General features: G+C 39.5%; 2 protein-coding genes across 3 annotated transcripts; one reads left to right on the top strand and one right to left on the bottom strand.

Moving 5' to 3' along the window:
• Window positions 1–94: 94 nt before the first annotated feature.
• Window positions 95–15,297, bottom strand: IRAK4 (interleukin 1 receptor associated kinase 4). 2 transcript variants are annotated; one of them, XM_027456946.3, is made up of 11 exons: window positions 15,158–15,297; window positions 14,247–14,392; window positions 13,731–13,928; window positions 13,016–13,176; window positions 11,754–11,818; window positions 11,338–11,452; window positions 9,172–9,281; window positions 6,727–6,910; window positions 5,802–5,864; window positions 2,662–2,820; window positions 95–2,572 (listed from the first exon to the last, which is right to left on the bottom strand). In XM_027456946.3, exons 2-11 carry the CDS (start codon window positions 14,368–14,370, stop codon window positions 2,540–2,542), a joined length of 1,212 nt encoding a protein of 403 aa, XP_027312747.3. In that variant the 5' UTR covers window positions 14,371–14,392; window positions 15,158–15,297; the 3' UTR covers window positions 95–2,539. The 2 variants fall into 2 exon arrangements, with proteins under 2 accessions (XP_027312747.3, XP_027312722.3); XM_027456921.3 differs by lacking the exon at window positions 15,158–15,297 and adding an exon at window positions 14,706–15,025.
• On the top strand, window positions 15,215–26,718 carry PUS7L (pseudouridine synthase 7 like). The gene is made up of 8 exons (XM_005009957.6): window positions 15,215–15,911; window positions 16,885–17,044; window positions 18,728–18,923; window positions 20,152–20,250; window positions 21,713–21,794; window positions 23,282–23,559; window positions 24,904–24,957; window positions 25,593–26,718. The coding sequence occupies exons 1-8, from the start codon at window positions 15,215–15,217 to the stop codon at window positions 25,914–25,916; spliced, it is 1,890 nt and encodes a 629-aa protein (XP_005010014.4). The 3' UTR covers window positions 25,917–26,718.
• Window positions 26,719–27,483: the final 765 nt, after the last annotated feature.

The raw sequence follows: 27,483 nt of genomic DNA, 5'->3' as shown, positions 1-27,483 counted from the left end.
ATAGTTCCTAGAAGAGGCACGGGTAAGAGAGGAAGGAGGTATGCTGTATGTGAGCATGAATATCACAGACAACTTGAACAAAAGCCACTTTGCCTTATGTTCAGTGGGTGTTTAATACAACTCTCCACTAGCCATCTCGAATACAAAGGTGCAGCAATTCTTAACATTTCAGCAAGAATATGAAATACTACAGCTGACAAAAAAAAAATATATCCAGCTACTAGCAGCTATACCAAGTTTTTTCTCACCTCCAGCTCCATCATTCCTTTATTCACCAAGAACACGAACGACCAATTCACTGACTTCTGTCACAGAAAGCTTTAGTATAGTAATTAATGTAAAGGATGCAGCCTAGGATAGTTTAATGCTTTTTGCAGGGAATAAATGAAGCAGAAGTCAGCTACTATTAGCCCATCATTGGCTATAGGTGCTGGGTTTAGTATCTGCAGATCTTAAAAAAACAAAAAATCTTGGGGGATAGGGAAGGTCCCCTCTCCTTGCAACTTGTGAATAATAGAAAAACAGATAAGCTAGCTACATTCACTTAACACATACCTTTATTCCTCACGGGGATATTCCTCACTATGAAAAGAGCTCAATTTTTATAGTTTATTTTTTTAACTGAAATTGTTGCAAACATGCCTCATTTTCAGTGAGCGAGGAGAACTATCAGCAAAACTTAGATGCTAACAGGCAGGCAGCCCAAAGAGGCAGCTCACAGGTGCACTATGATGTAAGAACATTAACTCACACACCTGTGATAACAATGCTCCTTGTACCTAGAACATCACATCTGGTACATGAACAAAATTGTTCTACAATACCAGCAGCGAATAGCACTCATCAGGGAGATGACAAACCAACTTCGGAGCAACAATACAGATGTATTTGAGCTCCAGGGAACAATAAAATGCAGAAATTATCTAGAAGAAAGCCTTCAAGTAACAGCTGGAATAGTTGTTTTAAGAATGACTTAAATGCATTTTATTCTCATTCCAGTTTATAGCAGGGTGTTTTTTTTTCCCCCTTCGCTATCCCTGGTCCAAAGCTGTACAGCTTTATTCCATGCAGTGAGGTTACCATAATGCTATTATCAGAAACAGAAGCAACATAGAATGCACGTTGTTTCCAAGACTAAAGGTTTTAAGAGCTGGAATAAGCATTTACAGTCATAATGCAGTTTTTATTTATGTTAAACAGCTTTTAATGTTTATACTCAATAAAACTAGAAATGGTTTAAGTGGATTCTGTTTTCTAGGTTAATCTGTCATTTTGAAAGGGAAATAAAGAATAACTTAATAACCAGAGTTCTAATGTTATAAAAACAAGTGCTAGAAATCATATGCCTTCTGCAACAATATGTGCCCCTAAATACAGTCAGATTCTTTTCTGTTTAATTTTTTTCCATGATCATAGATCTTAGTTTAGCTGTATGCCAAACTGTTTTCCTATCCCTAAGCTGTCAAGAAAATTTTGAAGAACAAGAAGAGGTTTATATGAAACTAACCTTTTTCACTTACAAAGGTAGTCCAAAGTATCTAGAATCTCAATAAAAGTAGAATGAAGTCTTCTTTGATCTGTCGATCTTTCTGCTTTTTGAAAGCTTGCAATGCCTTTAAATGTATATTTTTAATATTTACTTATATTTATGTATATAAGAGCTTAATTATTTGCCTAAGGAGAGGGCAGAATTGATCCTAACAACATTATATTGGTCTCTTTTAACAAAATAAACCATCTGTATTTGCAATATCTCATATAGAATCTTATTCTAAAACATAAAATATTAATTGTGAGTCTTCCTATGAACAAAGATTAAACCGTTTGTCATCACACTGAGTTCAGCAAAAGAAAGCTATACATTGTTTTGCATTTCTATTAGTGTAATTGTTTTACTTATAAAACCTTGAAACCTAGAAGATAGCAACATTTATTTGAATAAAAAAAATCCTGAGAAGACTTTTTTCAAAAAGTGACATTCACAAACATTACCAGTCTATTCTCACACTAATATGAACTCTCAAGCTAAAATGCTAAGCAAGAAGTTGGTTTTAAATGGGTACTACTGTTGTGTCTTTCCAAGAAGACAGTGTTAAGTACCAACTGTAACTATGAAATGTTTTTCTCTTCAGTGGAAAAAGGTCTAGTAGATCACTCAAGAAAGCGATTTGCAGAAAGACATCCTAACCTGCAACTGTCCCACGTGTTTGCCAAGGACATACTTGAAAATCAAAAGACATTTCCATTTCATAATCTATTTGTTTAAAAAGCTGTGTAGATGATGTACCAGCACTAAAACTTAATACAGAAAATAAAAAAAATAAAAATCTGTTGAAGGTCCAGTGACTAAGGATGTGTGGAAATGCTGCTCAGTTAAAAAACAGCACAATCGTGACAAGCCAACAGCACACCTTATACGCAGGCCAGAAAGTTCTGGAAAGCAGAAAAGCTGATAACGTCGCACTATGTGCTGATAGAAGTCTGCGTTTGTTACTGGTCTCTATTGTTTAGAAAACATGTGTATCAGAAGAAACATATGTCAAGCTTTTATCTCTTGTAGATGCTGCTGGACCTGCAAAAGAACAGAGAGAAGTACAAATAACTGACACTGTAACTACAAAAAAGGCTAAAAATAAGCCTTCAATCTGAAAAGCTACATACCGTCTTACTGTTTGGCCTCCTGTTTTTCTTCTCGTTCAGACACTGATCAGCAATTGAATACATTTTATGAACTGAAGTTGCATCCCAGTCATGCATCTTTGCATCAATATAATCCTCAATAGTTGCTTCCTCATCCTCAATTTCATCTTTGATACCTAACTGCAAGAGAGTTTGAAGCAATGAACAGATAACATGGTAAGCATCTGAAGATCATATATTCCACAGTAGCAATTTGAAAACTTGCTTTTCAGGGCTCTGCACTTATTTTTGCAACCACGTTTCTAGACAAAGAATAATGGCAGTGGTTTGGCTGCATAATTATCCATCAATATTTTCAGAAACAACTTATGAGACTATAGTGTGTGATAGAAGTGTACAGTACGTTTATCTCTGAGTTAACACAATTGCATAGCAAGTTCCTTTTAGCTGCGTCATACAACTTTAATATTCAAGGCTCAATTAACAATTCAAGGCTTAGCACAGTTTCTTATCAGGCTGCTTCTCTTGAAAAAGTAACAAAGTACCCATGTTTACTTACTAACCCACAAGTAGGCAAGCATAAGAACAAGTAACTTTTCTTTTTTATCAAGTTCGTAAGGCCTCATTCTGGAGATTAATGCCTTCCTCCACCAGTTGGTCACTGGCTGCTATGTCTACTCTAAGGAAACTTCTACATCAGTTGACAAGGAAAAACCAGACAATGTCATCTACCTGGACTTGTCTAAGGCCTTTGATATGGTCCCACGTGACACCCTGATCTCCAAATTAGAAAAATATGAAGGATGGACCATCATTCAGTGGATAAGGAGTTGGCTCGAAGGCCACACTCAGAGAGTGGTGGTCAGTGGCTCTATGTCCAGATGGAGGCTGGTGACAAGTGGTGTCCCTCAGGGGTCTGTCCTGGCACTAGTACAGTTTAATATCTTTATCAATGACATGGACAGTGGGATTGAGTGCACCCTCAGCAGGTTTGCAGATGACACCAAGCTGCATGGTGCAATCAATACACCAGAAGGAAGGGATGCCATCCAGGGGGAGCTGGATAAACTTGTGAAGTGGGCCCACATGAACCTGATGAGGTTCAACACAGCCAAGTGCAAGGTGCTGCACCTGGGTCAGGGCAATCCCAGACAGAAAGGAGCACAGATTGAGAGAAGAAGTCATTGAGAGCAGCCCTGCAGAGAAGGACTTGGGGGTTCTGGTGGACTAAAAGCTTGACATGAGCCAGCAGTGCACCCTTGCAGCCCAGAAGGCCAACTGCATCCTGGGCTGCATCAACCAAGGCAGATGATTGTCCTCCTCTGCTCTGCCCTAGTGAGGCTCCTGCATCCAGGCCTGGAGCCCTCAGCCCACAAAGGCCGTGCACCTCTTAGAATGGCACCACAGGGCTGGCTACAGAGTTGACCAGAGGGCTGGAACACCTCTCCTACAAAGAAAGGGAGTTGGGGATGTTCAGTCCAAAGAAAAGGCTCTGGGGTGACCTCAGTGCAGCTTTTAAATACTTCAAGGACGCTTATAAAAAGATGGAGAGCAACTTTTTGCTCAGGCAAACAATAATGGGACAAGGGGGATGGTTTTAAACTAAAAGAAGGGAGATTTAGAATTTAGATATTAGGAGGGAATTCTTCACTCAGTGGGTGGTGAGGCACTGGCAAAGGTTGCCCAGAGAAGCTGTGGAAGCCCCATCCCTGGAGGTGTTCAAGACCAGGTAGAACAAGGCCCTGGGCAACCTGCTCTAGGGGAAGGTGTCCCTGCCCAGGGCAGGGGGGCTGGAACTCGATAGTCTTTAAGGTCCCTTCCAACCCAAGCCATTCTATGATTCTAGTCTGAAATCAATTTTCAAATCTGATGGTTTTAGTCCCAAACTTTCCAGCCCCAACGCACTTGAACTACGTTATCGGCAATCACAAATACTGTCTGAGGAATACCACAGACAAGTCAGTGAACAGAGGCAGGCCTTCTGCTGTCCCCCCCCCAAGGGTGAGTCTGAAACTGCTGACATTCAACCACCCTAAAATTTTCAAAGCTAGGGATGTCACGTTGTCTTACACTAACCATTCTCTTTATGCTCCCTAAAATATGTTACAATGATAAAAACGTTCCAATCATAATCTAAAATGGAATAAAAAGTATGATTTATCTTGTGAAAAATCCCACTTTAAATAAATAAATAAGGCTTAGGATTACATTTGACACAGTGTTAAGTTCTCCAAGGTCATCACAGAGTTCAACAGGATAAGTATTACACTACTCCAGAAGATATGGATTAGAGAAAATATTCTATTAATAGTACATAGGTATTCCTAAAGCTGTGTTAGAAGTGATCTGATATTGAATAGTATGGAACAAAACCAAACCAAAAGTCATTTCTATTTCATACTAAGTAAATAATTAAGTTTTACATTAGAACTATACCAGGAAAATCTTGGACTAAGTAGTTTGAAAAAAAATAATAAATAAACCAAAATGAAAAAGAGCAAGTTAATAAGATTTTTAATTCAAAAAAAGAGTAAGTTTGGAGATATAGTTCCCAAATTAGCAGACAATTTCTACTTAAACATTAAAAATCAAAACACCCCAGAATAGCTCTTCAATTCCCAACTTCCCTAGGGTTAAAAACAAGGTATTTGCAAATTCTTAGTGAAGTTGAAGAGGATGAAAAATGATACAGGAATGGTAAGAAACAAAGAACCAATGGAGATGAATGCTTTAAGATGCTCTAGTGAAAGATGAACTACCAGGTTATCTGGGTAAAACTGGATTACATGTATGTTCATAAAGCAGAATGGTGTGTGTGTATATGTGTGTATATATATATATGTATATATATATACACACACACACACACACACACACATACACGTATACGTATGTATGTGTGTATATATCAATAAGAAACAATATCAAAACAAAGAAAGCATCAGATTTGGAAGGAGATGATCTTGGGGACGGGGCAGTGATCTACCAGCCAAGAGAGAAAAGTTTCTGCCTCACTTCTAAAACACACATTGACACAATAGCTCTTATCATAACTGCATCTCCTGCTGACTAATTTGATTGTCTAATAACCTGTTAACTGACTACGATTTCACATGATGTGATCCTAGAGGGAGACAGGGAGAAAGCAAAGAGAAAAATACCAGTAACTGTGGCTCCCGGTTTTCATCTACTGGTGGAAGACCCGTTATTATTTCTAATAAGACCTAAGAGAAAAAAAAATAAAAATCAGAAGAGAAGAAACATACAACAACCCTTAGCATATATACCATTTGAGAAGAGGAGCATAATCCTCAGTCTTTCAAACAAATGTTCACAGAATCTGTATTTGTCCAAAGACAGCCCTCTATGCAATTGTTTGGTGTTCCTTCCTTTACTTCTATTATCACTTATTAGCAGTGTGGTTTGGGAAGTTTTTCCTCATCCTATATTGCATTGCTTCAAAGCAAAATGGAAGGACTCCCAAGATACTCAATTACACTATCTGGCCTACCTGCCCATGAAACTAAATGCCATGAAGGAGGGTGTCAATGGCTCTTGAATCTATTCAGAATTGATTCATTTTTCTCCCAAATAATAAGCAGTTATCTTATTTGGATTAGATAAGCACTGTATTCAGCTTTAAGGCAAATCCTACATGGAACCACACATTTGGTGCTGAAATATAGTAAAAGACTTAAGTTTGAATCATTTTCTTAAATATCTTCAACCAGAGTCACATTTCTGTGCATTACTATGCAAGAAGTGAAACAGTTTTACATTACTTCAACCTATATTTAGTTGGAACTTAGAATGTTGTTTTACTCTGGTCTTTCATACATAAATTCACATTCTAAAGATATCCATTTGAAAGTGCATTAGCAAAGTCAAAGTTTTGATCCACATAGTTAAATGCTTTTAAACAAAGTTCAGAAATACTTTCTTATGAGCACATGCACCAGGGGCAGGGGAAGGAGAAATAATAGATCAGAGATAGTTCTCTCATTCTTAGTTCCCAGGTATTCTTGATTCTGTACACTTTTACCAGTCACAAAACAGAATTCATATGGCTTTGAACATTCTACTTACTACTCCAAAACTGAAGATATCAGATTTAGGCGTTATTTCTCCTCGCAAAGCTTCAGGTGCCATATAGGCTGCTGTTCCAACAACTCTATCAGTCATGATGGTTTGTGTAAATGTTACAGACGCTCTTGCAAGTCCAAAGTCAGAAATTTTGGGCACATATGTATCAGTTAATAAGATATTTGCACTGGTGGAAAGTGAAGAAAAATGAAAAAATATTTTTCCAAACCAGTAACTTGGTTTTATTAAAGGCAAATAACTTTTTAGTAACTAAATGCAAACTGGTGTTCTGAATGTTTCTTGAAATATAAGGTCTTTATTCATATTTCTTTATATATATACATAACTTTTTTTGAAATTACTCAATTTCAAAATGAATTGCTCTAAGTAAAGTAAGATCTGTCTGACAGGAAGACAAATGCATGCAGTTTTTCTTGTGCATGCATGCAAAGAAGAAACAAACAAATAAATAAACAATCAAACAAAAAAAGACACAAAAAAAAGAGAAAAAAAAAAAAACAAGAAAAAGAGCAAAATTGGGTATTGGATCACATTAGAATTCTTAATTGTTAAATCTCTGAACCAATAAAAGCAGGTTTTATAACTATTATCTAATACAATATCAACCATTACAAATTCCCATGTAAAATGAATAACAATACTTATATTCGTGCTGTGTTTCTATTTGATCTCCAGCTTTTACTGGCCTTACAGAAAACCCGAAGTATGAGGCCTATCCAAAAGGTCTTACATTTTTGAAAAATATTCAGTTGAATGAATTGCGGCATAAATCCTTCTACTATTTCTTATGCTCGTAGAATTTGGAACCATTTCAAAATCACTTATTTAATATTTATAATATTTCTCCTTATTTTCTGACCCCCTTACTGGAACTTACTAACAAACTACATAGCCAGATGCAACATGTAACACTAGAAACTTACTCCTAACTTGCCTTTCTTGTTCACTAAACCTTGTCAACAAAAGTAACACAGCTGCAAGCTACAAAATGTCACTTGGCACTAGAACAGTTGTAAAAAGCGTTATAATATATAATCATTGCAAGAAGCCAAACATCAGCCAACCGGTTTCATAGTTAAAGCTTGTTAAGTAGGAACAGGATCACAACTTCAAGTTGATAAGCAGCTCTGATCTCTGAAGAGTCGAGTTACGACAGGTCACGTTGTGATACACCACAACAGAATCAATTTTATTGCAACTGTCAAGCTCCAAAAGATACATGCACTATTTCCTGGGTATAACCAACCGAAAAGCTATGGTCAATTCTGAGAACACTTATTCAGACATGCCCTCACTAGCCTACAGAGAAGCTGTTCCAGTGCTTGGGTAGTTATGACACATTCCCACGTAACAGATGAAAAGACACCTGTTTTACTTCATTTTTCATTTTGCTAAGTTTGCAACCAAATTGCTTGAACTAGTCACAGTGAAAGTGCAAGAGGTTACAAAATGGAATTCAAGAAAAACAAAACAAAACTCAGTCCTGTAATATGATCAACTCACAGCAGTTAGAAGGGTAGAGCAGCACAAGGGAATGAAAATGAGTCCCTCCCAGGCATTACACTTGTCCAGAAGCTTAAGCAGGGAAGAAAGAAGAAGAATAAATATGAATTGTCAAAGCAGCAGTACATTTTATGAGGGAGCTGAAGCAACAAACTCTTTCTGCACAGGCTGAATTCACAAAACGTACGCATTCTAGATGTAGCAGAGTTGTTAAAAGTCAGAAAGAGACTGAAACATTCATCCGTGACATTCAACCACTCCATTTCTCCTTGTTAACTCACAAAAGGAGTAAGGCATTTAGGGCTTTTCTTCGAACATTTGTACTGTGTTGGTATTTCAAAAAGAGAACCAAACTACTAGCGAGAAAGGGAGAAATAAAAATCACAGAATGCAAAAGCTTTTTCTGATCTCTGATATCCCTAGAAAAAAAGTCTGGTATAACAACCAAGTGAACACCACATCAACCCTGAAGAGCCCTGAATTTCATAAACCTGACTTAAGTCATTTTTAAAGTCTTCATAATAAATAGAAAGAAACCAAAGGGGACACTCAGAAGAAGTGTTCTAGGAAGAAAAAAAAAGGCTGGGTTTTCATCTGAAAAACTCCCAATTTAAGAACTCATAATGTTCTCCAACAGCAGCTTTTTTGTTAGCAGCAATTGCAAAACAACAGAACTTCTGTGTGTCTTTGCAGCACTCAAATAACTGTTTGATAGTGACAGATTACAACAGCCCCAATTATCTCTAGAAGTCTGTTCTGGCCGTGTCCTTGCGGCACAGACAAGATTACGGTGATGGATGGCACTTGCAGAAAAGATTGTGCCCTTGAGTGAAGAAGCAATGATTCTTTCAGTCTGTTCCCTCTAACAAACTTTAACAGGGTACAACAACGAAAAAGCAGCCAGTGATAGTCAGCAGCTTTTACCTTTTAATGTCTCTGTGAATATGATTATTGTCATGCAAAAAGTTGATGCCATTTGCTGTACCTTGAGCAATTTTACATCTCGTATCCCAAGAAATTGGTGGAGTGTCATTCTTGAATAAGAAGGGAAAAAGGGAAGTGAAAACATGAGAATTTATTATACACATAGATACAAAATGTCTACACAATACACACGATACAAAACAACAAAGAAACACAATCCAAAACAATTGCTCGCCATGTGTTGTGATTTTCAAGTAAATAATTTAAAAGATTAATGGCATAGATTTCTTAATTTACTTTGACAGTCACATATAGTTCTCTTCCCCACACTCTGCAACAGGTTAATTTACTTTTTTTTGCAGGTGTTCTCAATAATATTTGATGCTGAACCTGTATGACAAGCTACTTTGCAAAGAACTATCAGCATCTGCTGCACCTTGCTCTTTGTATCAGCACCAATACCAGTGCCTTTTAAGTCAAAGCCCATCACTCCAAGCAACCAACATTTTTGTACTATTAATAAGAAGTTAATCTTCCAACATTTCCAGACTTAACACTTTTCCAAGAGTTTAGCTCAATCCACTCTAATAACTAGACCTTGGAAGCGAAGACACCTTTCAAAGTGCATTTCAAAAGCACTTTTTAATCTTGTCAGTAGCCAAGGGAGGAGGATTAGAGTATTTTATCACTCCACCACCTTCCTTGCCTGCTCCTCAAAGCCGAGACAAGAAGCAGATGACATAAGAGTTTATGCCCCAAACAAAGCCAGTGAATTCATGATGAATCCTGCTTTATCAGCATGCACACACATTCAGTATATGCATTCCTCACCTATTTGACTTTATCAGACAAGGACTCTTTCTGAATTTATATTGTAAATTTGTCTTTTCCTTGTAAAAAAAAAATTAGTTTTAAAAAAAAAAATGCATTTCTAATTTTAGCTTTCAATTACCACTATTCTTCTCAGCTCACTTGTTGATAATGGCCAAAGTTACATGTATATGAAAACATTCATCCCTGTCAAGGACAGTCATTTCTACAAATAAACTTGCACTGTCTTAAGCAAAACGTAACCTCTCTTCTACATTGACTCAGCTGGAAAGCAAAACCAAAAAACCTGCATGCATGTAGGTTCCTGAGCAAATCAAACAAACCAGCCTGAGCCAGCAGTGCTACCAAACACGTCCAGGCCTTTCCCCATTCAGTGCTACTTATTCTCATCCTAACACAATTCCTTCCTGTTGGGGCAAAGGTGGAAACTTGCAGAGAAAATGTCTCCAGTTGAAATGTAAAGATTTTGCTCAGAGTTCAGCCTGATCAGTATCCCAACCCAGCTCTCCATCCAGCTCAAGCAACGCTTGAGCCAGCACAGCAGGAAGATCAGTGCAGAAAAAGCAAAGCTACATTTTTGGGTTGTGGGGGCATGGGTTGTTGAACAAACACCAATTTAAAATGTTGAACAGATGACAACCTCAGAAGTTGCACCTGCTTAATATAAAGCGGGTTTTATACGGTTAAATTACTGTGATTACTGTGGACACACCTAGCGGGTTAAATCTGGTTTACCATTTTTATCACTCCAACATGGGCTGCTTTCTCCCTCATACACAAAATTGCCTTTATCAAAAAAGAACCAACTTCTGTGTTATTAAAGGCCAAGGCTAGAAGATACATCATTTGATTAAATCAGATGAAAGCATTACACAAAATAATAATTAAAAAGAAACATACCCCATTTGTTTAGGTGCTTCAGAAAGCGATACACAGACTAGGAACATCATGTTACAGCTGCTATCACAAGGGCAGTTTTACAACACAAAATCTCAGGGGCTAGCAGAGAACAAGCCAATGTCAGAAGCAGGAGCTGCAGCACCCTCTGCTCCATACCACAAAGGCACAGCAAGTCCAAGCTTCCCTGGACTTCGGGGTACTGGTACATCACAATATATTGTTATCTGCTTTGACTAATTAACACTGCGTCTAAAACATCTGTATATAACATTACTGGAAGAGTACTTCTCATCATGTGTCTTACTTCTAGAACACAAGAGCAAGTAGTAAAATATTGTTTGGCCACTACGGTTTGCTACTGTTCCAAAGGGATTTCAGAAATAGCCCCACTTTAACAAAGTAAGGCAGCTGGAAGCTAGAAAAGATTTTACTTACCAGACAAGCAAGTCTGTCAAGCAATGAACCATTGGGCATGTACTCATACACCAGACAGGGCTGGGCACCATCACTCGAGAAACCAAGCAATTCCACTAGATTCTCATGCTGACACCTGTGGCAACAAAATTCTATTCAGATATGTTCTGCCAAGCTCCTAACGTTTGTGAGAAAGCAAGGCAGAGGGAACTTGCTCCCCCATGCCACATTCCAGCCCTACTGCACAAGAAACTAGCCATTTGTCAGCAGCACTGCTTTGATGTGACCCAAATACACTCATGCTCTATATGAAGTTTAGCAGCATAAGGTAAATTTTCAGGTTAAGACAAAAATAAGGGACCATGCTAGCTGAAGTGTTATCTAGCAACTCAGATTCTCAGAAAAGGTTATAGTGATATTTATGATCTGCTACTTACTTTGCCATCATTTCTATTTCTTGATCAAATTGCTGTTTCAAATCCTGAGCACTAATATCAACCATCTACAAAGAAAGTATTTGACATTAATATTGTTGTACATATTCAAAAATTGGTTATTGTTCACAAACCAAGTTGTTGGCCTTTATTTTAATTATTTACACATAACACGTAGTTAAATACTGCTTACTGTATTTTTTTACTGAATTCAAAAACAAACAAACAAAGTATCAGAACATGGTCTTTAATATCATGTAACATGACATTACTGGAGTAATTAATCCAGTTTCATCAGTCACCAACTTAGCATAGAATGGTTTGGGCTGGAAGGGACCTCAAAGCCCGCCCAGCTCCAGCCCCCTGCCATGGCAGGGACACTCCCCACCAGACCAGGGTGCCCAAAGCCCCATCCAGCCTGGCCTTGGGCACCTCCAGGGATGGGGCACCCGCAGCTTCTGGGCAGCCCGTGCCAGGGCCTCACCAGCCTCACAGTAAAGAATTTCTTCCCAATATCTAATGTAAAACTGCCCTCTTTTAGGCCCCAGAGCTGAATGCAATGCTCCAGGTTTCACCAGAGCAGAGCAGAGGAGGACAATCACCTCCCTTGCCCTGCTGGCCACGTTCTTTTGACACAGCCCAGGACACGGTTGGCTTTCTGGGCTGCGTGCACACATTGCCAGGTCACACTGGGTGTTTCCACCAACCACCATGCCCAAGTCCTTCTCCTCTGGGCTGCTTTCAATTCGTTCCCCACCCAGCGTGCATTTGTGAGTTTTACCTCACTGGATTCTCCTACTTGTGCATTTTATTTCACTGCAGTTTCCTACTAAAAGCACTTACTAGTTACAAAATTAATTATTCACACAAAACATTTATTACAAAGACTGAAATTATACAGCAATACCTATTTAGTTTGTTTAGCTTGTGAGTCTCCCACCTGACTGTGCCATAGGAACTAGAAGGGAAACCTCGCCTGCTCCCCCTCCCTTCTGCCCCTTCTTGTGTGCAGGGGGAGGAAGGGAAATGAGGAGGCACCCTGCTCATCCCAACAACTATCCGAGCCACCATAAGGACTACTGAAAGGTAAGACATCATCTCTGCTGACAGTGACAGCATGCACCACACACAGGACTACAGGATAAGGTTCTCAACTCAACTGATGCTTAATGTAGGGATGCTTTTTGAAAATTCAACGCCTTCTATGGATAGACAAGACTATACTATATGGTCATTTTTCAGAAAAGATGTTGAGGATAACTCACAGCAGCAAGCTTCTTGACAGCCACGTTTCTGCCATTGATGTAGCCTTTGAACACCACGCCAAAGCCACCTTCTCCCAGCTTATTACCTCCATCTGATTCTGGTCGTGCATCGAAATTATTTGTAACGCTTTCCAAGTCACGAAACCAAAAATTGTGGAAATCTAAGAGAGATATATGCCATTTAACACAGAAATGCATTTTTGCTTATGGGACAAGCACCTTGAATTGATTCTCTGTCTATCTGCTACAACACAAATCCTGACATAACAGAGCCCTACTTTCTGATGCAAGGAAATAAATGTAAAAAAAAATCTTTCTTTTAAAAAAATATCTTTCCTTAGTCATCTTTTCTCCAGCCTTCTCAGGTATTTCTGATAGTTAAGATCCAGCTCTAAAGGACAAGGTGCTAAACAGTCTACAAAATCAGTATTGAAAGAGGGCAACAGGTTTATGTGTAGCACTAAACAAATTGCAACTCGATTAATAATTAAGTTTTCCATTACACTAGCCACACTAATTGCAGGGTGCATCTCATATTCTGATGACTTATTATTACCACAAGCTTCATTCACAGTCACACAGAAGAAAAAAAAACAAAAGCAAGGAGATAGGAATGCAGTCATTACTCCAACGTGCTCCTAGGATTTATTTCACAGAGGTGAAGGACGGATCAACAAAAAAGATTGTACCTAAATTTTGCAAACTAAGCACCTACCCGTGTTACTAGACTGTGAGCTGTTGTTTTCCTGACTTAAGTAGGAAGCAGTTGAAGGTTGCTCCTCTGTATTCTGAGAGGGACTAGGTTTTACAGCTGCCACTTCTTTTTCCTGTATAGGCAGCCGCTTCTCATCTATGGGCAAAGTTTCCTGCGAAGAAAGAGGTAACGTAACTTCTTGTGCCTCCTTGACAGCTTCTGAAAATGGAATTTAGAGAAGGTGTTAACTGTGTTAGGAATAAGAAAACAAACAAACGAGTAACATTATGGCATTTTTAACTTAGATTATGCAAAATGTAAACTCCATGAAAAGATCATATTCTTCTAATGTGAATACTACAGGGCTTTTATTCAAATTTGAAGCACTCTAAACCAATTCTATAAAGCTTGTATTGTAAATTATGGCAAAGATATCCACTGTAGGTTATTTTGAGGTAATCCTTTCTGACCTTCAGGTTGCTGAGAGGCTTTTTAGCCCCCCAAGAGCTGCTGACAGAGCCCAGAGGGGTGGGTTACCTGGCAGCAGAAGGCTCGCTGGTGCCAGGAACTGGTTCCTGAGCAGCAGCTCCACCAGGTCCGCCACCGTGCAGTTGGTGGTGCCCCAGTCGTAGAGCAGCTCGCAGGTGGGGCTCTTCCCCATGCGCTCCAAGGCCTCGAACCTCCTGAAAGCACAGATTAGGAGAGGCTTTGAGAAGAGCGGCGTGGGGGAAGCAGGGGCAGAGATTAACGGCGAACGCAAGGACGTTAAAAATGAGGATGTAACGGATTGCGTGAGGTACTTAGAGGCATGAAAACCAGCACGGAAATTCACATTTGGGTGTAACACACGCGGCTTCAACGCTGGGACCAGCCCCACGGGGGCAGCCCCCGCAGGCACCCCCCGGGGCAGCGCAGCGCGACCCCCAGATTGCTGCTAAAAACCCCAAAAACGGGGCCGCGCTGCGGGACCGGGGAACCTCCCGTTAAGCCGGGGACCTGATGTGCAGCTGCGTGTATCTGCTCTCCCCCGAGGGACCGGCGATGTCCGCGGCCAGCCGCCTCCAGCCGTCCTGCGGGTCGATGTACGCGGCCAGGCGCTGCAGCAGCCCGTAGGGCAGGCGGCGCAGCGGGGTGCTGGGGCCCACCGCCCGGCTCATCCCGCCCGGAGCGAGCCCACCGCGTAATTCCCCTTTAAGAGGGCACGGCCTGGCGGAAGCGCGCTCCGCTCCGCCTTCTCGGGGCGCACCACTGGGAGGGGGAATAGAGGGGGAGAGCTTTTCCCCCCCTCCGCTGGAGGGAGTTGGTAGCACCCCCATGGCTCCCTCACGGCTCCCCCGCGCCCCTCCCCGCGGCGCCCCCTGGCGCCATCTTGGATCCGTACCCCTGCGCGCGGGGCCGCCTTTATTTCCATTTTTATTTAAATTTCAACCGCGTGTTTTTAATTTTACCTCCATTTTTAATTCTAACTCGATTTCGACTTTTAATTTCTCGCCCCGCGGGGAGCCATGCTGCCTTCTTTCGGCTACGCCGCCGCGCACAGCGGCTTCCGCGGCACCCTCAAGGGCTGCCCCGGCGACTTCGTGGTGCGGGAGCTGCCGCTGCCCCCGCGCGGCCCCGAGCGGCCGCGGGCGGAGCCGGCTCCCCTCAGAGCCCCGTCCCCCGGCGGGCAGCAGCCTGCCCCGGCGCTCCCCGAGCCGCCCGGCGACCCGCTGGCGAGCTGCCTGGGCGAGGAGGCGAGCGAGCGGCTGGCCCGCTTCGCCCGGGCGCTGAGGGAGGCGTGGGGCGGCGGGGAGCTGAGCCTGGGCAGCCCGGGGGGCAAGGCGGAGCGGGCGGGGGTGCACAGCGCCGTGCGGCAGCGCTTCCCCTTCCTCGCCACGGCCACCCGGGGCCGCGAGGTGGTGGTGAGGGGCGACGAGGGCTACCGGGAGCTGCGGCAGCTGGTCAGCGAGCCCGAGGCCAGCGGCTTCTTCAGGTTCCTGGACGCCAAGGCGGAGGGCTCCACCTTCTGCTTCCAGCCCGACCCCGACAAGGAGCACCGGCGGGCGGTGCACCACCTGCTGGGCAGGAGGTTCGGGAAGCTCCTGGAAACCAAGAGCTTCGCCCTGCCCCGCGGGGACATGGCGATAACCGTGCGGTTCCGGGGCAGGCGGTCCCGAAAACGGCCTGCTGAGGGCTCCCCTGACGGGCAAGAAGTTTACACAGGTAAATATCGTGGTTTTAGGAAGTGTTGGGGCTGTTCGCCCACGGGCCTGGTGACAGGGCGAGGGGGAATGGGCTTAAGTTGCACCAGGGGAGTTTTAGGTTAGATGTTAGGAAGAATTTCTTTACTGAAAGGGTTGTTAGGCACTGGAACAGGCTGCCCAGGGAAGTGGTGGAGTCACCATCCCTGGAGGTCTTTAAAAGACGTTTAGATGTAGAGCTTAGGGATATGGTTCAGTGGAGGACTGGTTAGTGTTAGGTCAGAGGTTGGACTCGGTGATCTTGGAGGTCTCTTCCAACCTAGGTGATTCTGTATTACAGAGTTCTTCACTAACACTGACCCTCAGAATCACTTTACTATGATACATAGGCCTGATGCACCCATTGCTTATCCTGAAATAAATCATTCCTGGTGTAATATAGTTCCATCACTGAAAAACAGACCTGAGATGGGTGAATCAAGTTACTGCAATGATTTACATAAACTATTCAGTGTTAATGCTTACAGTTCTTTTGCCTGTATCTCTAATTCTCTGTTATTCCCCGTGCGTTAGTTCTCCCTTGAAAGAAGTTGAGGGATTTGGAAAGATGTGTTTTCATGTTGTACAGTTTAGAAAGGTCAGATTTGATTTATGATCTCATTTCTTAAAGCAGTTGTTTTCTAATAAACCAAGTGTTTCTAAGAATAAGACATGTTATTTGAATTGTGTTGCATTTTGTCAGGTACTGCTCTTAAAGCCAGCAGAGGATTGATTGTTCTGAGTTTTGTTTAATGCATCTTTATTCTTCCCATTCAATACTGGAAAAAGTCCCATTTCCTTTAATTTTGTGGGGTGGGAGAGGAAACAGTGGGAGCACTGTTTCTTTGCAGTTTCCATGCTGTCATAGTTTGAAGGGAAGAACAGGACATCTGCTCTGGAAGAGCACCTGTATGATTTGCATCAAATTCCTAATAATTCTGAGATGATTGTTTCAGCTTTCACCCTTCAGAAAGAAAACCTAGAAACACTGGAAGCAATCGGCATCTTGGCTGCTGAACTTGGAGTTCTTCCTTCAGACTTCAGTTACACTGGCATCAAAGACAAGAAGGCTATTACTTACCAACCTATGGTTGTGAAGAAGGTTACTCCTGAGAGGTACTAGAAATCTGGGTGTATGAAGTTTGAGACATATTTTAATGTGTTAATCAGCAGATTGCACCATGTTGATACTTAAATGTTCGTTAAGCAACCTAGTCTACTGGGTGGCATCCCTTCCCATGACAGGGGGGTTGGAACTGTAGGGCCTTTAAGGTCCCTTCCAACCCAAACCATTCTGTCGTTTTACCACTGTGTCTTCCCCTCTTGTAGCACAGTGGTAACAGCTTTAATGTTTTGTGGTTTTAGGATATATACAGCATAAGATTGAAGTCCACCGGTGTGGGAGTTTAAAGAAAAGTCTTCCCTCGTTCATTTGTTTTAATAATACGAGTATACTATATCGTCTGGGACATTATCCTACTAGCTCATGCTCATGTGATCCCCTTCACAGTTTCCTGAATACCGTCTACTGGCAGGAACAGAGAGGGAACCTATACTACGTGACCCAGCAGTTTTCCACAAACTATCAAAGTTTTATCTAGTGGTCCACAGACAACTTAAGAGCCATATACAGATTAAAAAAATAAACTAGATCACTGCAATTTTATTTTGGACAGACGCTCTTTTGGAGTCCTGAATATCAGCTTCTATTACATCGCCCAGTATAGAAACCTGAGACTAAGTAAAGATGCCACCAAGTGTAAAGGTTCTGAATAACATGACAATATTACAAGTCATGCCATTCGGTTCCTCATTTTTGTTGCTCTAGACAAAACTCAGTGGGTAAAAAAAATATATATACATATATATATATTAAGTTCTGCAGTAGTAACTGCAGTAAAAAAAATGCTGTTGTAAAAAACATAACTTATTTCTTCCCCAACCTTAACTTTCTAAGTTAAATGTTAAGTTAAAGTTTCTATGTTAGTTTGAAACTAACATAAATAAATAGTGATAGTAAAGTTCCACTGCAGACCGGGCTATAAGGCCATTTGTTCAAGAGAATAGGCAAAACTTTGTCTGAATGTATAAATAATTAAGCAAAATAGTTAAATGTTTCCAAGCCTCTTGTATATCAGGAAATAATTTATGAAATTGTTAAAATATTTCTTAGTAAGTAAGCTGAAATTTCCCTTCATTTGAATGACTGTTTAATACATGTAAGAACAAAGTGATTGAGCGGATACTTTAAAGGGCAGATAGTTGAACTGTCAGCTGCGTTTCCAATTACAGGCTTGTGCAGGCATACCCAGAGAATCAGTGTTCTGAGTTTGCTTTTGTTAAGGCTGACCAAGAAAGAGGAAATCGTGTTCTGGAGACTACTAAAGTGGCAGACATTACTTTTTTTTTTTTTTTTTTTTTAAAAAAAAAAAGATTTCTATGACTGAAGAATGAATTATCCAATATATATTCAATATATGAGCTATTCAATTAAAAATACAAAATTCAGTTTGGTTGCCTTGAGAATGTTCAATGAATTGGTTCATTCCAATACCCATCACGTTACAAAACATAAATGCAACTGAAGCAAACGTTTTAGAAGTGTTTATGGATAACAACTGAATTTTAAGACTGCTATCTCTGCATTTGCTTTGATTTTTCTCATAGTAATCTGTTTTAAATCTCTTTTGAATTCTTCAGCCTTTTTAGTTCTAGTATAAGGTAAAGAAGGTATTTATTGCTATAGTTCTATAGCTTTTATAGCGGACGGCTCATAATTTCTCCCAATTGTTTATGCAGGTTGAAAGAAATTGGAAGCAAAATGGAAAAAAAAGGCATGAAAATACAGAACATACATTCAGCATCCCAGCACCTTAGGCTTGGTCAGCTGAAGGGCAATCACTTTGATATAATTGTGAGAGATCTCAAACTCCACAGTCATGACTCCTCTGCAGATTTGAAAGAGAGAATATCTGAAGCAATGGAAAATATTAAGGTAAAAAAGCTGCATGGCTGCCAATAAGGGGTTGTAGTTCTGTGCTATAACACAAATTGCTTTAAAAAAATGTTTGTCATGGCAGAACAATGGTGATACTTCCCTTCTTTGATGTTTTTGCTGTTTTATGGCCTTCCTGCATTACCCTTGGAACAAAGCTGCAATCTGAAGGAGGCCCATAAGTGAATTCATTCTGTGTTGCAGGCTTCAGAACCCAATGTGGTGCAGCAAGACAGAAGGGAAAGCAAATTGGTAGCAAATGAGTATCAATAGGTGAGCTGTCAACCAAAGTGATGTGTTTCACAGTGGCAGTTGATAGGATAAAAGAATATAGTTACACGTGTCAACTGCTTGCCTTTTTTGGTCATGTGAAGAAAATGCATGTTTGGCTTGGGTGAAAAAATGTATACTTTGATGCAATAAATATGTGTGAAATGTCTGTAGTGGACAAAGATCCCCTGAAATCAAGTGGATTTTGATTGCTGTTATCCTTTGTCTGATAATGCGGGTTTTTTTCAGGTCCTATCTTAAGTCTCTGAGAAAAGTAGAAGACAATCATGGAATGGAAAATGTGTAGATGTTTTGTATAGCAAAACCCTTGCTTTCTAAGTAATGGCTATAACACAAATTACTTTAAGAAGATTAATCCAGGAATAAAGACTTGAATGAAAGCTATCCAGTGTGCAAAAGCCAAATACATGATGTGTAAAAATTTTGGAAATGTATTTGATTACTGAAAAAAAAAAAGATCAACTGGTGCTTTAATGCCTTTCTCTCTTCTACATCTGGCCTTTTTACTCTTGGTCTTTACTACTGTAATAATCATACAAACAATCTCATGAAAAAAGAGCATTTTAAAGAAAAAATGTCCAACAGTTCGTACCGTTCATTACTTTTGCTCTGCTGCATTTGCTTCGATAGATAATTTGGCACATAGAAAGATCTCTCTTTGATTTGAACTGAAGTAGTATTTACAATAATTACGTATAAGTGATTTTGTTTCATTTACCTAGTGTTGTTTGTTTTTTTTTAATGAAGAGAATAGAACTTGATTGTCTTTTTAGACCTTTCTAAATCAGTTGCTAAATCAATGTAATGAGTCATATTTTTGTTTTATGTTATTTCAGGATTAAAAAAGTGTGTGTATTTTGGATAAGTACAGATATGTGTTGTATGCTTAGTCTCACTGTTTTGATGTTCTTAACATATTTATTCTTTCTAATTCTAGACAAAAGGTTTTGTAAATTACTACGGACCACAGCGATTTGGCCAGGGACAAAATGTTCGGACAGATCAAATAGGATTGGCTCTACTGAATGGAAAAATGGTATTTTCATTTTGTAATATAAGTAGTTACTGTCAAGTTCATTTTACATTACTGTTGCAATGTCTGGTGCTGGGGCTGACCTTCCCAGGGAGCAATTTCATTTCTGAGATAAACCCCTCTGTGTGCTGGAAGTAATTGCCAGATTAGTTCTGACAACAACACAAGCATGAAGATTTTCATGCTGAATCAAGAAAATCTGTAAGCAGTAGGTGCAGCTGCGTGTAGCTGAGGAAGTGATTCTCCTGTCTGTGATGGGAATGTGATCATCATCATGCCACTTCTCGGGGAGGTGGCTGCATTCCGTACAACATTTGAACTCTAAAATGAAGCAATCTTTATACAATGCCTAACCTGTAGCCTCTTTATCCTCCTGGGGGTCTATATTCCTTTTGCAGATGTCACAAGATACTACATAGGATCGTACAAAAGGATTTGCTTTTTCAATGCCACAGTAATTTGTCTGCTGTATAGAAGAGAGTGCTGCTTTCCATTATTCCTTGGCTACTTGCCCAAATCTTAGTTCTGAGCAAATGTTCCTGTGTAAGCTAAGGAGAACTTATTTCTTAAGTAATAACCCTTAAGATAAGAGTCATATACTTTTCAGTGTATCTAGCGTAGTATTTGGCACAGGCTTAAGACAGAATCAAGCTCTACAAAGTCAAATGAATACTTGAGTATCCTTTTCCTCCAATACTGTTTTGATTCCAAGAGAATTTGAGGGCAGACCATAAAAGTAGCTGTTGATGTATCTGACGTTTTGAATTCTGATATGTTAACAGTTGACACAATGTGTCAGTCCCTGCAGAGTAATGATACAAATCTCTAGTCTTAACTCAGTTACTTTTTAATTTGAAACATGCATTTGTGTCAAAAATGTGACAGTATATGTTTACACAGTCCCAATACAGAGGAAGACAACAATGTTAATAAAAAAGATGAACAGGGAGAGTCACAGGCTGATGTAGGGGGTAGCGAACTGTGTGGCTCCACCAGTGTTACAAGTAGTGTTTTCCCTGGCACAGCATCAGTTCAGTATTAAAAGAAAGGATTGTTGCCCCTCTGTGTGAGTCTAAGGAAAGCGCTAAGCTTAAGTGTTACGTGAAACATGCTGCAGGGAAACAAGAGGAAGGAACTTTCCTGCTCAGGATAGAATGATGGTGTTGCAATGCAGAGGAGTCCTAACTGGATGTTCAAGAAGACATTTCTCATAGAGCTTTGAAAGCAATCTCGTGCCTTCTTTGTGACCAGAACCTTTCCTTAATCTGAGAGTAACATAGCCACACTGGTGGCTATGCTGTTCGTGATGTCTTCTGTGTCTTTCATGTAGACCTTAAAGAACTGAAATGATTTTGAGAGGTTGCAAATCTGTCAGCAGAGATTTGGATGCATGATTGTCTGTTTAGTTGACAAATAATTATTTTTACGTGCAGAAAATATAAATTATTAATATTGTTTTTTAAAGGTGGAAGCTGTGAAATTATTCTTCACGCCTGAAGATACCGATGACCCTGTAAACAAGGCAAAAAGGCACTTTCTTCAGACTGGTAAGTCCAGTTAAATTGTCTGTTCATCAGTTCAGCATAGGTATTGGGAGGGAATAAAGTGTTGCTGCACAGAGAGAGACTGTTTATTTTGCTGTTGCTTTATGTCACTTATGGCATATTCCATAGAACTCCTGGAACTGCACGTATTGCTTTTAATAATGAGATGAAGATCAGGCCCTAAATGTGCAAAATAGTGGAAAACTAATGTATTTCAGGTGCAAGGCAGTGCAGAAATAAATGGCATTTAGCATAATGCTCGAAAGACTGCAGTATTATTCTCAAAGCAGTTTTGGCCTCCTTCAGTCTGTTAGCTTTTGGAATGCAGCTTTTTCCTCTCTAATTTAGAAGGAAGAATGCAGAATGAGGCACCCAACTGACACTCAGCATTTACCACGTTTGGGCATCTAATTTTATGAAATTTCTATAATAATCTTACTTCCTGGGTTCTTGCACCTTTGGGCTCTGGTTTTATGTCTTTTTAATTATGTATCTTCCTCCACACATTCCTCTAATCTGCCGTCTTTCTTCCTTGAACTGTTCAACAAAATATGCCAGAAACAGCGTGCTGAGTAAAATGCTCTGTGTGTCATGTTTATTGCTGTCATTCAGCCAGCCAACTTTCCCTCCAAAATGAAAAATTTTAAGTTGCTCTTGACCGCAAATGTTTGATCTCTTCAAATCTTCCACATCTGTTAGCCTGCTTATCACTGTACGTTGACACGACAGCTACAATATGTGGCTTCAAGGGACACAGAGACTTTTCATTTCACAGATGAGATAAGATGAATCATTCTGTGTTATACATTGCTGTGTGATGCATGGAAAGACATTGATGTGGATTCTGTAACAGCTGCTTGCCTTTTCCTAAAAGAAAAGGCCATGCAGTGGCTCCTTCAGATAATTGATCTTCATAAGAAAAATTGGGAAGGAAAAATATGTAAAACGTAAGATTTTAAATATAAAACATTTATATAATGTAGTACAAATCTGATTAAATATAATTTCATCTTGGGTGAGGCCTAAGCTTCCTAGTGGCCCTTGTGATTTTTAAATTTAAAAATAAAGACACATTTTTTTACCCCCTATGAAATACATTTTCAAATGACTTAAAATCAAAATTTAATGATCTTCCCTAGGTTGTTTTCTACTTTCAGTTACCTGATCTAAAAAAAACTTTGGAGCGATGAAATACATTTCTAAGAAACTGCAACTGGATTGAATAACCGAATGACAGCTAGTTGATTTTATCCCGTGTGAAATACAGAGAACAGAGTTCATGGGACTGTGTTGATAGGCGTATAAGATGGAATTTGTCTGACATGACACATTGAAAGAAAGCAAATAATAACTTAAAAGTCAGCATAAAGGGGTTAGACTGACACTATTTATTCATACCCGATTATTTCATCCTTTTAAGTGTGTTTTTTCCTGTACGTAGTATTTGGAAAATCGGTGATTGCTTATATGGTTATTTTTGTTTATATCAGAGGATGCAAAGGGCACACTCACGATGCTGCCGGAATGTAAAGTGAGAGAGAAGATGTTGTTACGTGCTTTAAATCGCTATGGTGTACATCACGAAGGCTGTACCAGAGGATGGCTCAGCATTCCTCACTCCATGCGTATATTCTATGTCCATGCTTATTGCAGTAAAATATGGAATGAGGCAGCATCGTATAGGCTGGAGATTTATGGTTCAAAAGTTGTTGAAGGTGATCTAGTCTTCACTGAGGAAAATGATGAAAGCCTTTCCCTGAATGACAAGGTGAGTTTTTACAAAATAGTTCTGGTGAAAAATAACCTTAATGCACTTGAGTACATTCATATGTCAGACAATAATCCTATGCTTTTATTTTGGTATGTTTATTAAATTAGTTACTGTTTGTGGTAAATCAAAAAGAGATGCATCACTTCTTTCCCCTTTATCACGAAGAAGCATATATGCTAGATGTGTTTTAACAGTTTTTATCTGTTTTGGCTATTCATTTTAGTGAAGGGATGAGAAGGGACAGAATGGCAGAATTGATGTATATAAGAAATTATTCTGTGTGGCATCTGATGCTCTTCTTAGAATCTGGCTGGGGAAAACCTTCAGATTAGGCTTTGGGTGGACTGATATTATCAGTCAGTGTAGATCTGAGTCTTGCTTTCAAGGTCAGATTTTGCCATTACATACGTTATTGAATGTAAGGCCACGGTTCAAGTTGGCCTCAGACTGAACTGCTAATCATGCTGTAGCTACACAGTCAAAGCATGTTTAGCAAAATTTCTCTTACTCAGGCAATTAAAACAAATTGATGATGAGTCTAAACTGTTGGCAGCTGTTCAAAAATGCACTTCTCTTCTTGGGAAAATAGTAAAGGGCAAGGGAGTGTTTCTGGTTGCCCATAGCACAGCCTTGGTGCTCTGCATGGAGCCACAGGTGAGCAAATATGTTAAAGCCAGCACTGAAGCATATGCTGGCCACAGGCTTGGGCATGCTGAAGTCCATTTCTGAAACAACCAATCTCTTCTTTCAGGGTTAACATACCTTTTTCTTAACTGGATAAGGAGGCAGGTATCCTTCTTCCGATCATCAGACAGAGCATAGAATGTTGCAATGTTTTAATGGAAAATAAACAGGGGGGTGCATGGGCAGAATGTATCTCACTTCTTGGGTGGAAATTCTTATAAATTTGAAAGCAAAAGTACTTGAAAGGTTAGTGAGTAATTTCTAGTCCCTGTAAAGAGTAGCTTCTGTTTCCATTGTGATCTTTGTTTTTGAAAGTGAAGGTTAATAAAAAGAGTAGATGAAATCAAATGAAGAGCAGATCCACCAAATTTAGTAATAAGTTACTGAGTTTACCATATATTCCTATATTCCTATTCAATGGAACACATTTTAATTAGTATTTTTGCTTTTGGCAATGTAACACAAAATTGTAGATTATAGTAAACATCTCTAATATTTTTCGCAGCTGGAATAGATTATTTTGCCTTGTAGTAGTCAAATAATCCTAGAATGCAGAGTTTTTAAACTTTTAAAGCTTAATTTATTTTTTTTAAGTTTAAAATAACTTTACTTTAAAAAGTAGTTTTATTTTTCTTAACATTTTATCTGTCTTGCCAGGTTCATGTTGTCACCGCTCCAGAAGAGTCAGCTAACAAATATTCTATACATCAAGTAAGTCTGTCTGAAACATTCTGAGCTGATGATCTCTTTATATGATTAAAATGTTTTGTTTTAAAGATAGTAGGAATATATTAACTGGTGCAGTCTTATTTCTTGCCAGAATGCACATTAAAGAAAACACATGTGAACTAATCTCCACCCTCTTAACAAACGGAAAGAAAAAATACTTACTTTGTAATGGAAATTAGTACAGTGTCATTTGCAGTATGGTAATATTTTTTTGAAGTTGGATATAAATGCTTTGAAAATTTATTCAATCTATGTCTGGGAAAAACACTTGAATGGTTCATGTAATTGTTGAAGGCTCAGAGTCCTGTGAAGTCTTACATATGTAACTTAATATCTTTATTTCTGTATCTTTCCCAACAAGTAAGGAAATTTATGTTAGTGTATTTCTAATTTGTTTTAGAAATCATTATATATTTATTATTTTTGCTACTTTTCATTTAAATTGTGTTCAAGTAATTTCACGTCTGTATTTAGCAAAAGAAGGAGCTGTTTTGCTATTTCAGGATCCAGAATAGAAGGTTTAAACACATTTATGATTGTAATCACATTTCCTTAAAGGGAAATTGGTGATTTTTTTTTTTAATTTTTTTAAATTTGTTCTTATTTTTTCCTTGAAGGTTGTTCTTCCAATGGTGGGACATAGTATCAAGTATCCCAGTAATAAAGTTGGGCAATGGTACCATGAAAGACTTTCCAAGGATGGACTGCAGATGTGCAAATTCAGAGTGCCTCCGCTACAACTGAATATACCTGGATGTTACAGACACATTTTGAAAAATGTTCAGAATCTGTCATATTTTATAGAAGGCAGTGAAGAAGGAATCAAAAATGAAGACAACCATCTGAATGAGTCAAAACTATCTCTTCATGTATCGTTTGACCTTGATCCTTCGTGTTACGCAACAGTCTGTCTAAGAGAAATAATGAAATGTGACTTTTAAGATACCAATTAATGAAAGATGGCAGGAATATTATAGCAATGGAGATATTTTATGTATAATGCCAAGAAAGTGAGGGAGAATCCCACTTTCAAGCCAGAAACATGAAAAATTAATAGATTGAGATTCATGCTGAATGGGGAAAAAACAACTCCAAAATCCTGGTTCCAAAAACATGCAAATCCTTCTATGCACTGGAATAAACAATGCAAAGCTGTGTGTCATGTCAGACAGGTTTAACAGATCTTAAGCTGTGAGCTGCAAGCACGAATTTCGTATTTTTGTTGATGTCCTACTTGCAAAGTTACATTCTGGGAACAAACACAAACAGAAGTATATTTTATTTCATTATATTTTTTTAAAAGCTGGTTTATACTAAATGTTGAAGAACATTGAGTAGCTATTATGTCACAAGTTTGCAGCCTACAGGTACCTAACTAAAAAGATGCTGTACTGAGGTTCAGTAAATATTTGTGTTTTTGTTGCATTCAGGCACCAAGTCTTAAAAAGGTGCAAGTCCTTAATCGACAGTAACGAGTCATCTGGCACATTGTCAGACAGTTGATGAATACAACTACTTAAGTTCATGCTAATGATTCCAGGATTAAGTAGCACATAGCTTTTTAGTTAGTGCTTATTCAATTACTTGATGAGGTGTTTAATTAATATAATTGCAAAAGTATTTATAATAAAAAACAAACCCTGTTTTATTGTTTACAGAATGCAGGATCTCTTTCTGTAAAGCCTTATGGTGACAAAGAATTTTTAATGGGACCATCCCTTGGGAAATAAATAAAAAAAACAACTTTTATCACAGTTGACTTTTTTAATTAAGAATATAAAATGAGTGCATTTGTGGACAACGGAAGAATGTCCTTTACCTTGACTTTAGTGTAAGGCTTTTGCCATGGTGTTCCACAATATTCTTGCGAGCAAGTTAGGGCATTATGTTCTAACATAATGGGTGGGCAAACAAGCAGATAAAAAAAAAAAAAAAAAAAAAAAGTGGCTGGAGGAGGCAAGAGAGTAATGGTTAACGGGAGTGAATACCATGGGGGATTCTTCTGGGCCCTCTGCTGTTTAACATCCTTGTCACCCTCAACAAGTTTGCTGGTGCAGGTTTGGTGTAGCTCACACCAAATTAAGGGAACAAATGGATATGCTGGAGGATCCAGCTGTCATTCGGGGAGACCTAGATGTGCAACTGGAATGTCCCGACAGGAACCTTATGAGAGTTAGAGAGCAAGAAGATGGAGCCAGGCTTCACAGTGGTGCGTGGCAGCAGAACAGGAGACAATGGGCGTGAACTGAAATGAGAGGTTTGGACTGGTTGTAAAGGAAAAAACTGTTCCCCATGAGGATGGTGAGACAGTGGAACAGGCTGCCCAGACAGATTTCTAAGACCCAACTGAATAAAGCTGTAAGCAAGGTGGTCTGACAGGTGACCCCACTTTGTGGAGGTGGCTGGAATATAGACCAGAGATCTCCAGCCTGAATTACCCTGTTATCCTAACCCCAGAGTATTGTGTTTATTCAAGCTGTAGATGGCAGTATGACTTAAAAGTAAAAG

This window comes from Anas platyrhynchos, chromosome 1, assembly GCF_047663525.1.
Source record: "Anas platyrhynchos isolate ZD024472 breed Pekin duck chromosome 1, IASCAAS_PekinDuck_T2T, whole genome shotgun sequence".
NCBI classification, from domain to species: Eukaryota; Metazoa; Chordata; class Aves; order Anseriformes; family Anatidae; genus Anas; species Anas platyrhynchos.
Note: the sequence above shows the minus strand (reverse complement) of the source record. Positions and strands in the feature narration are given on the sequence as shown.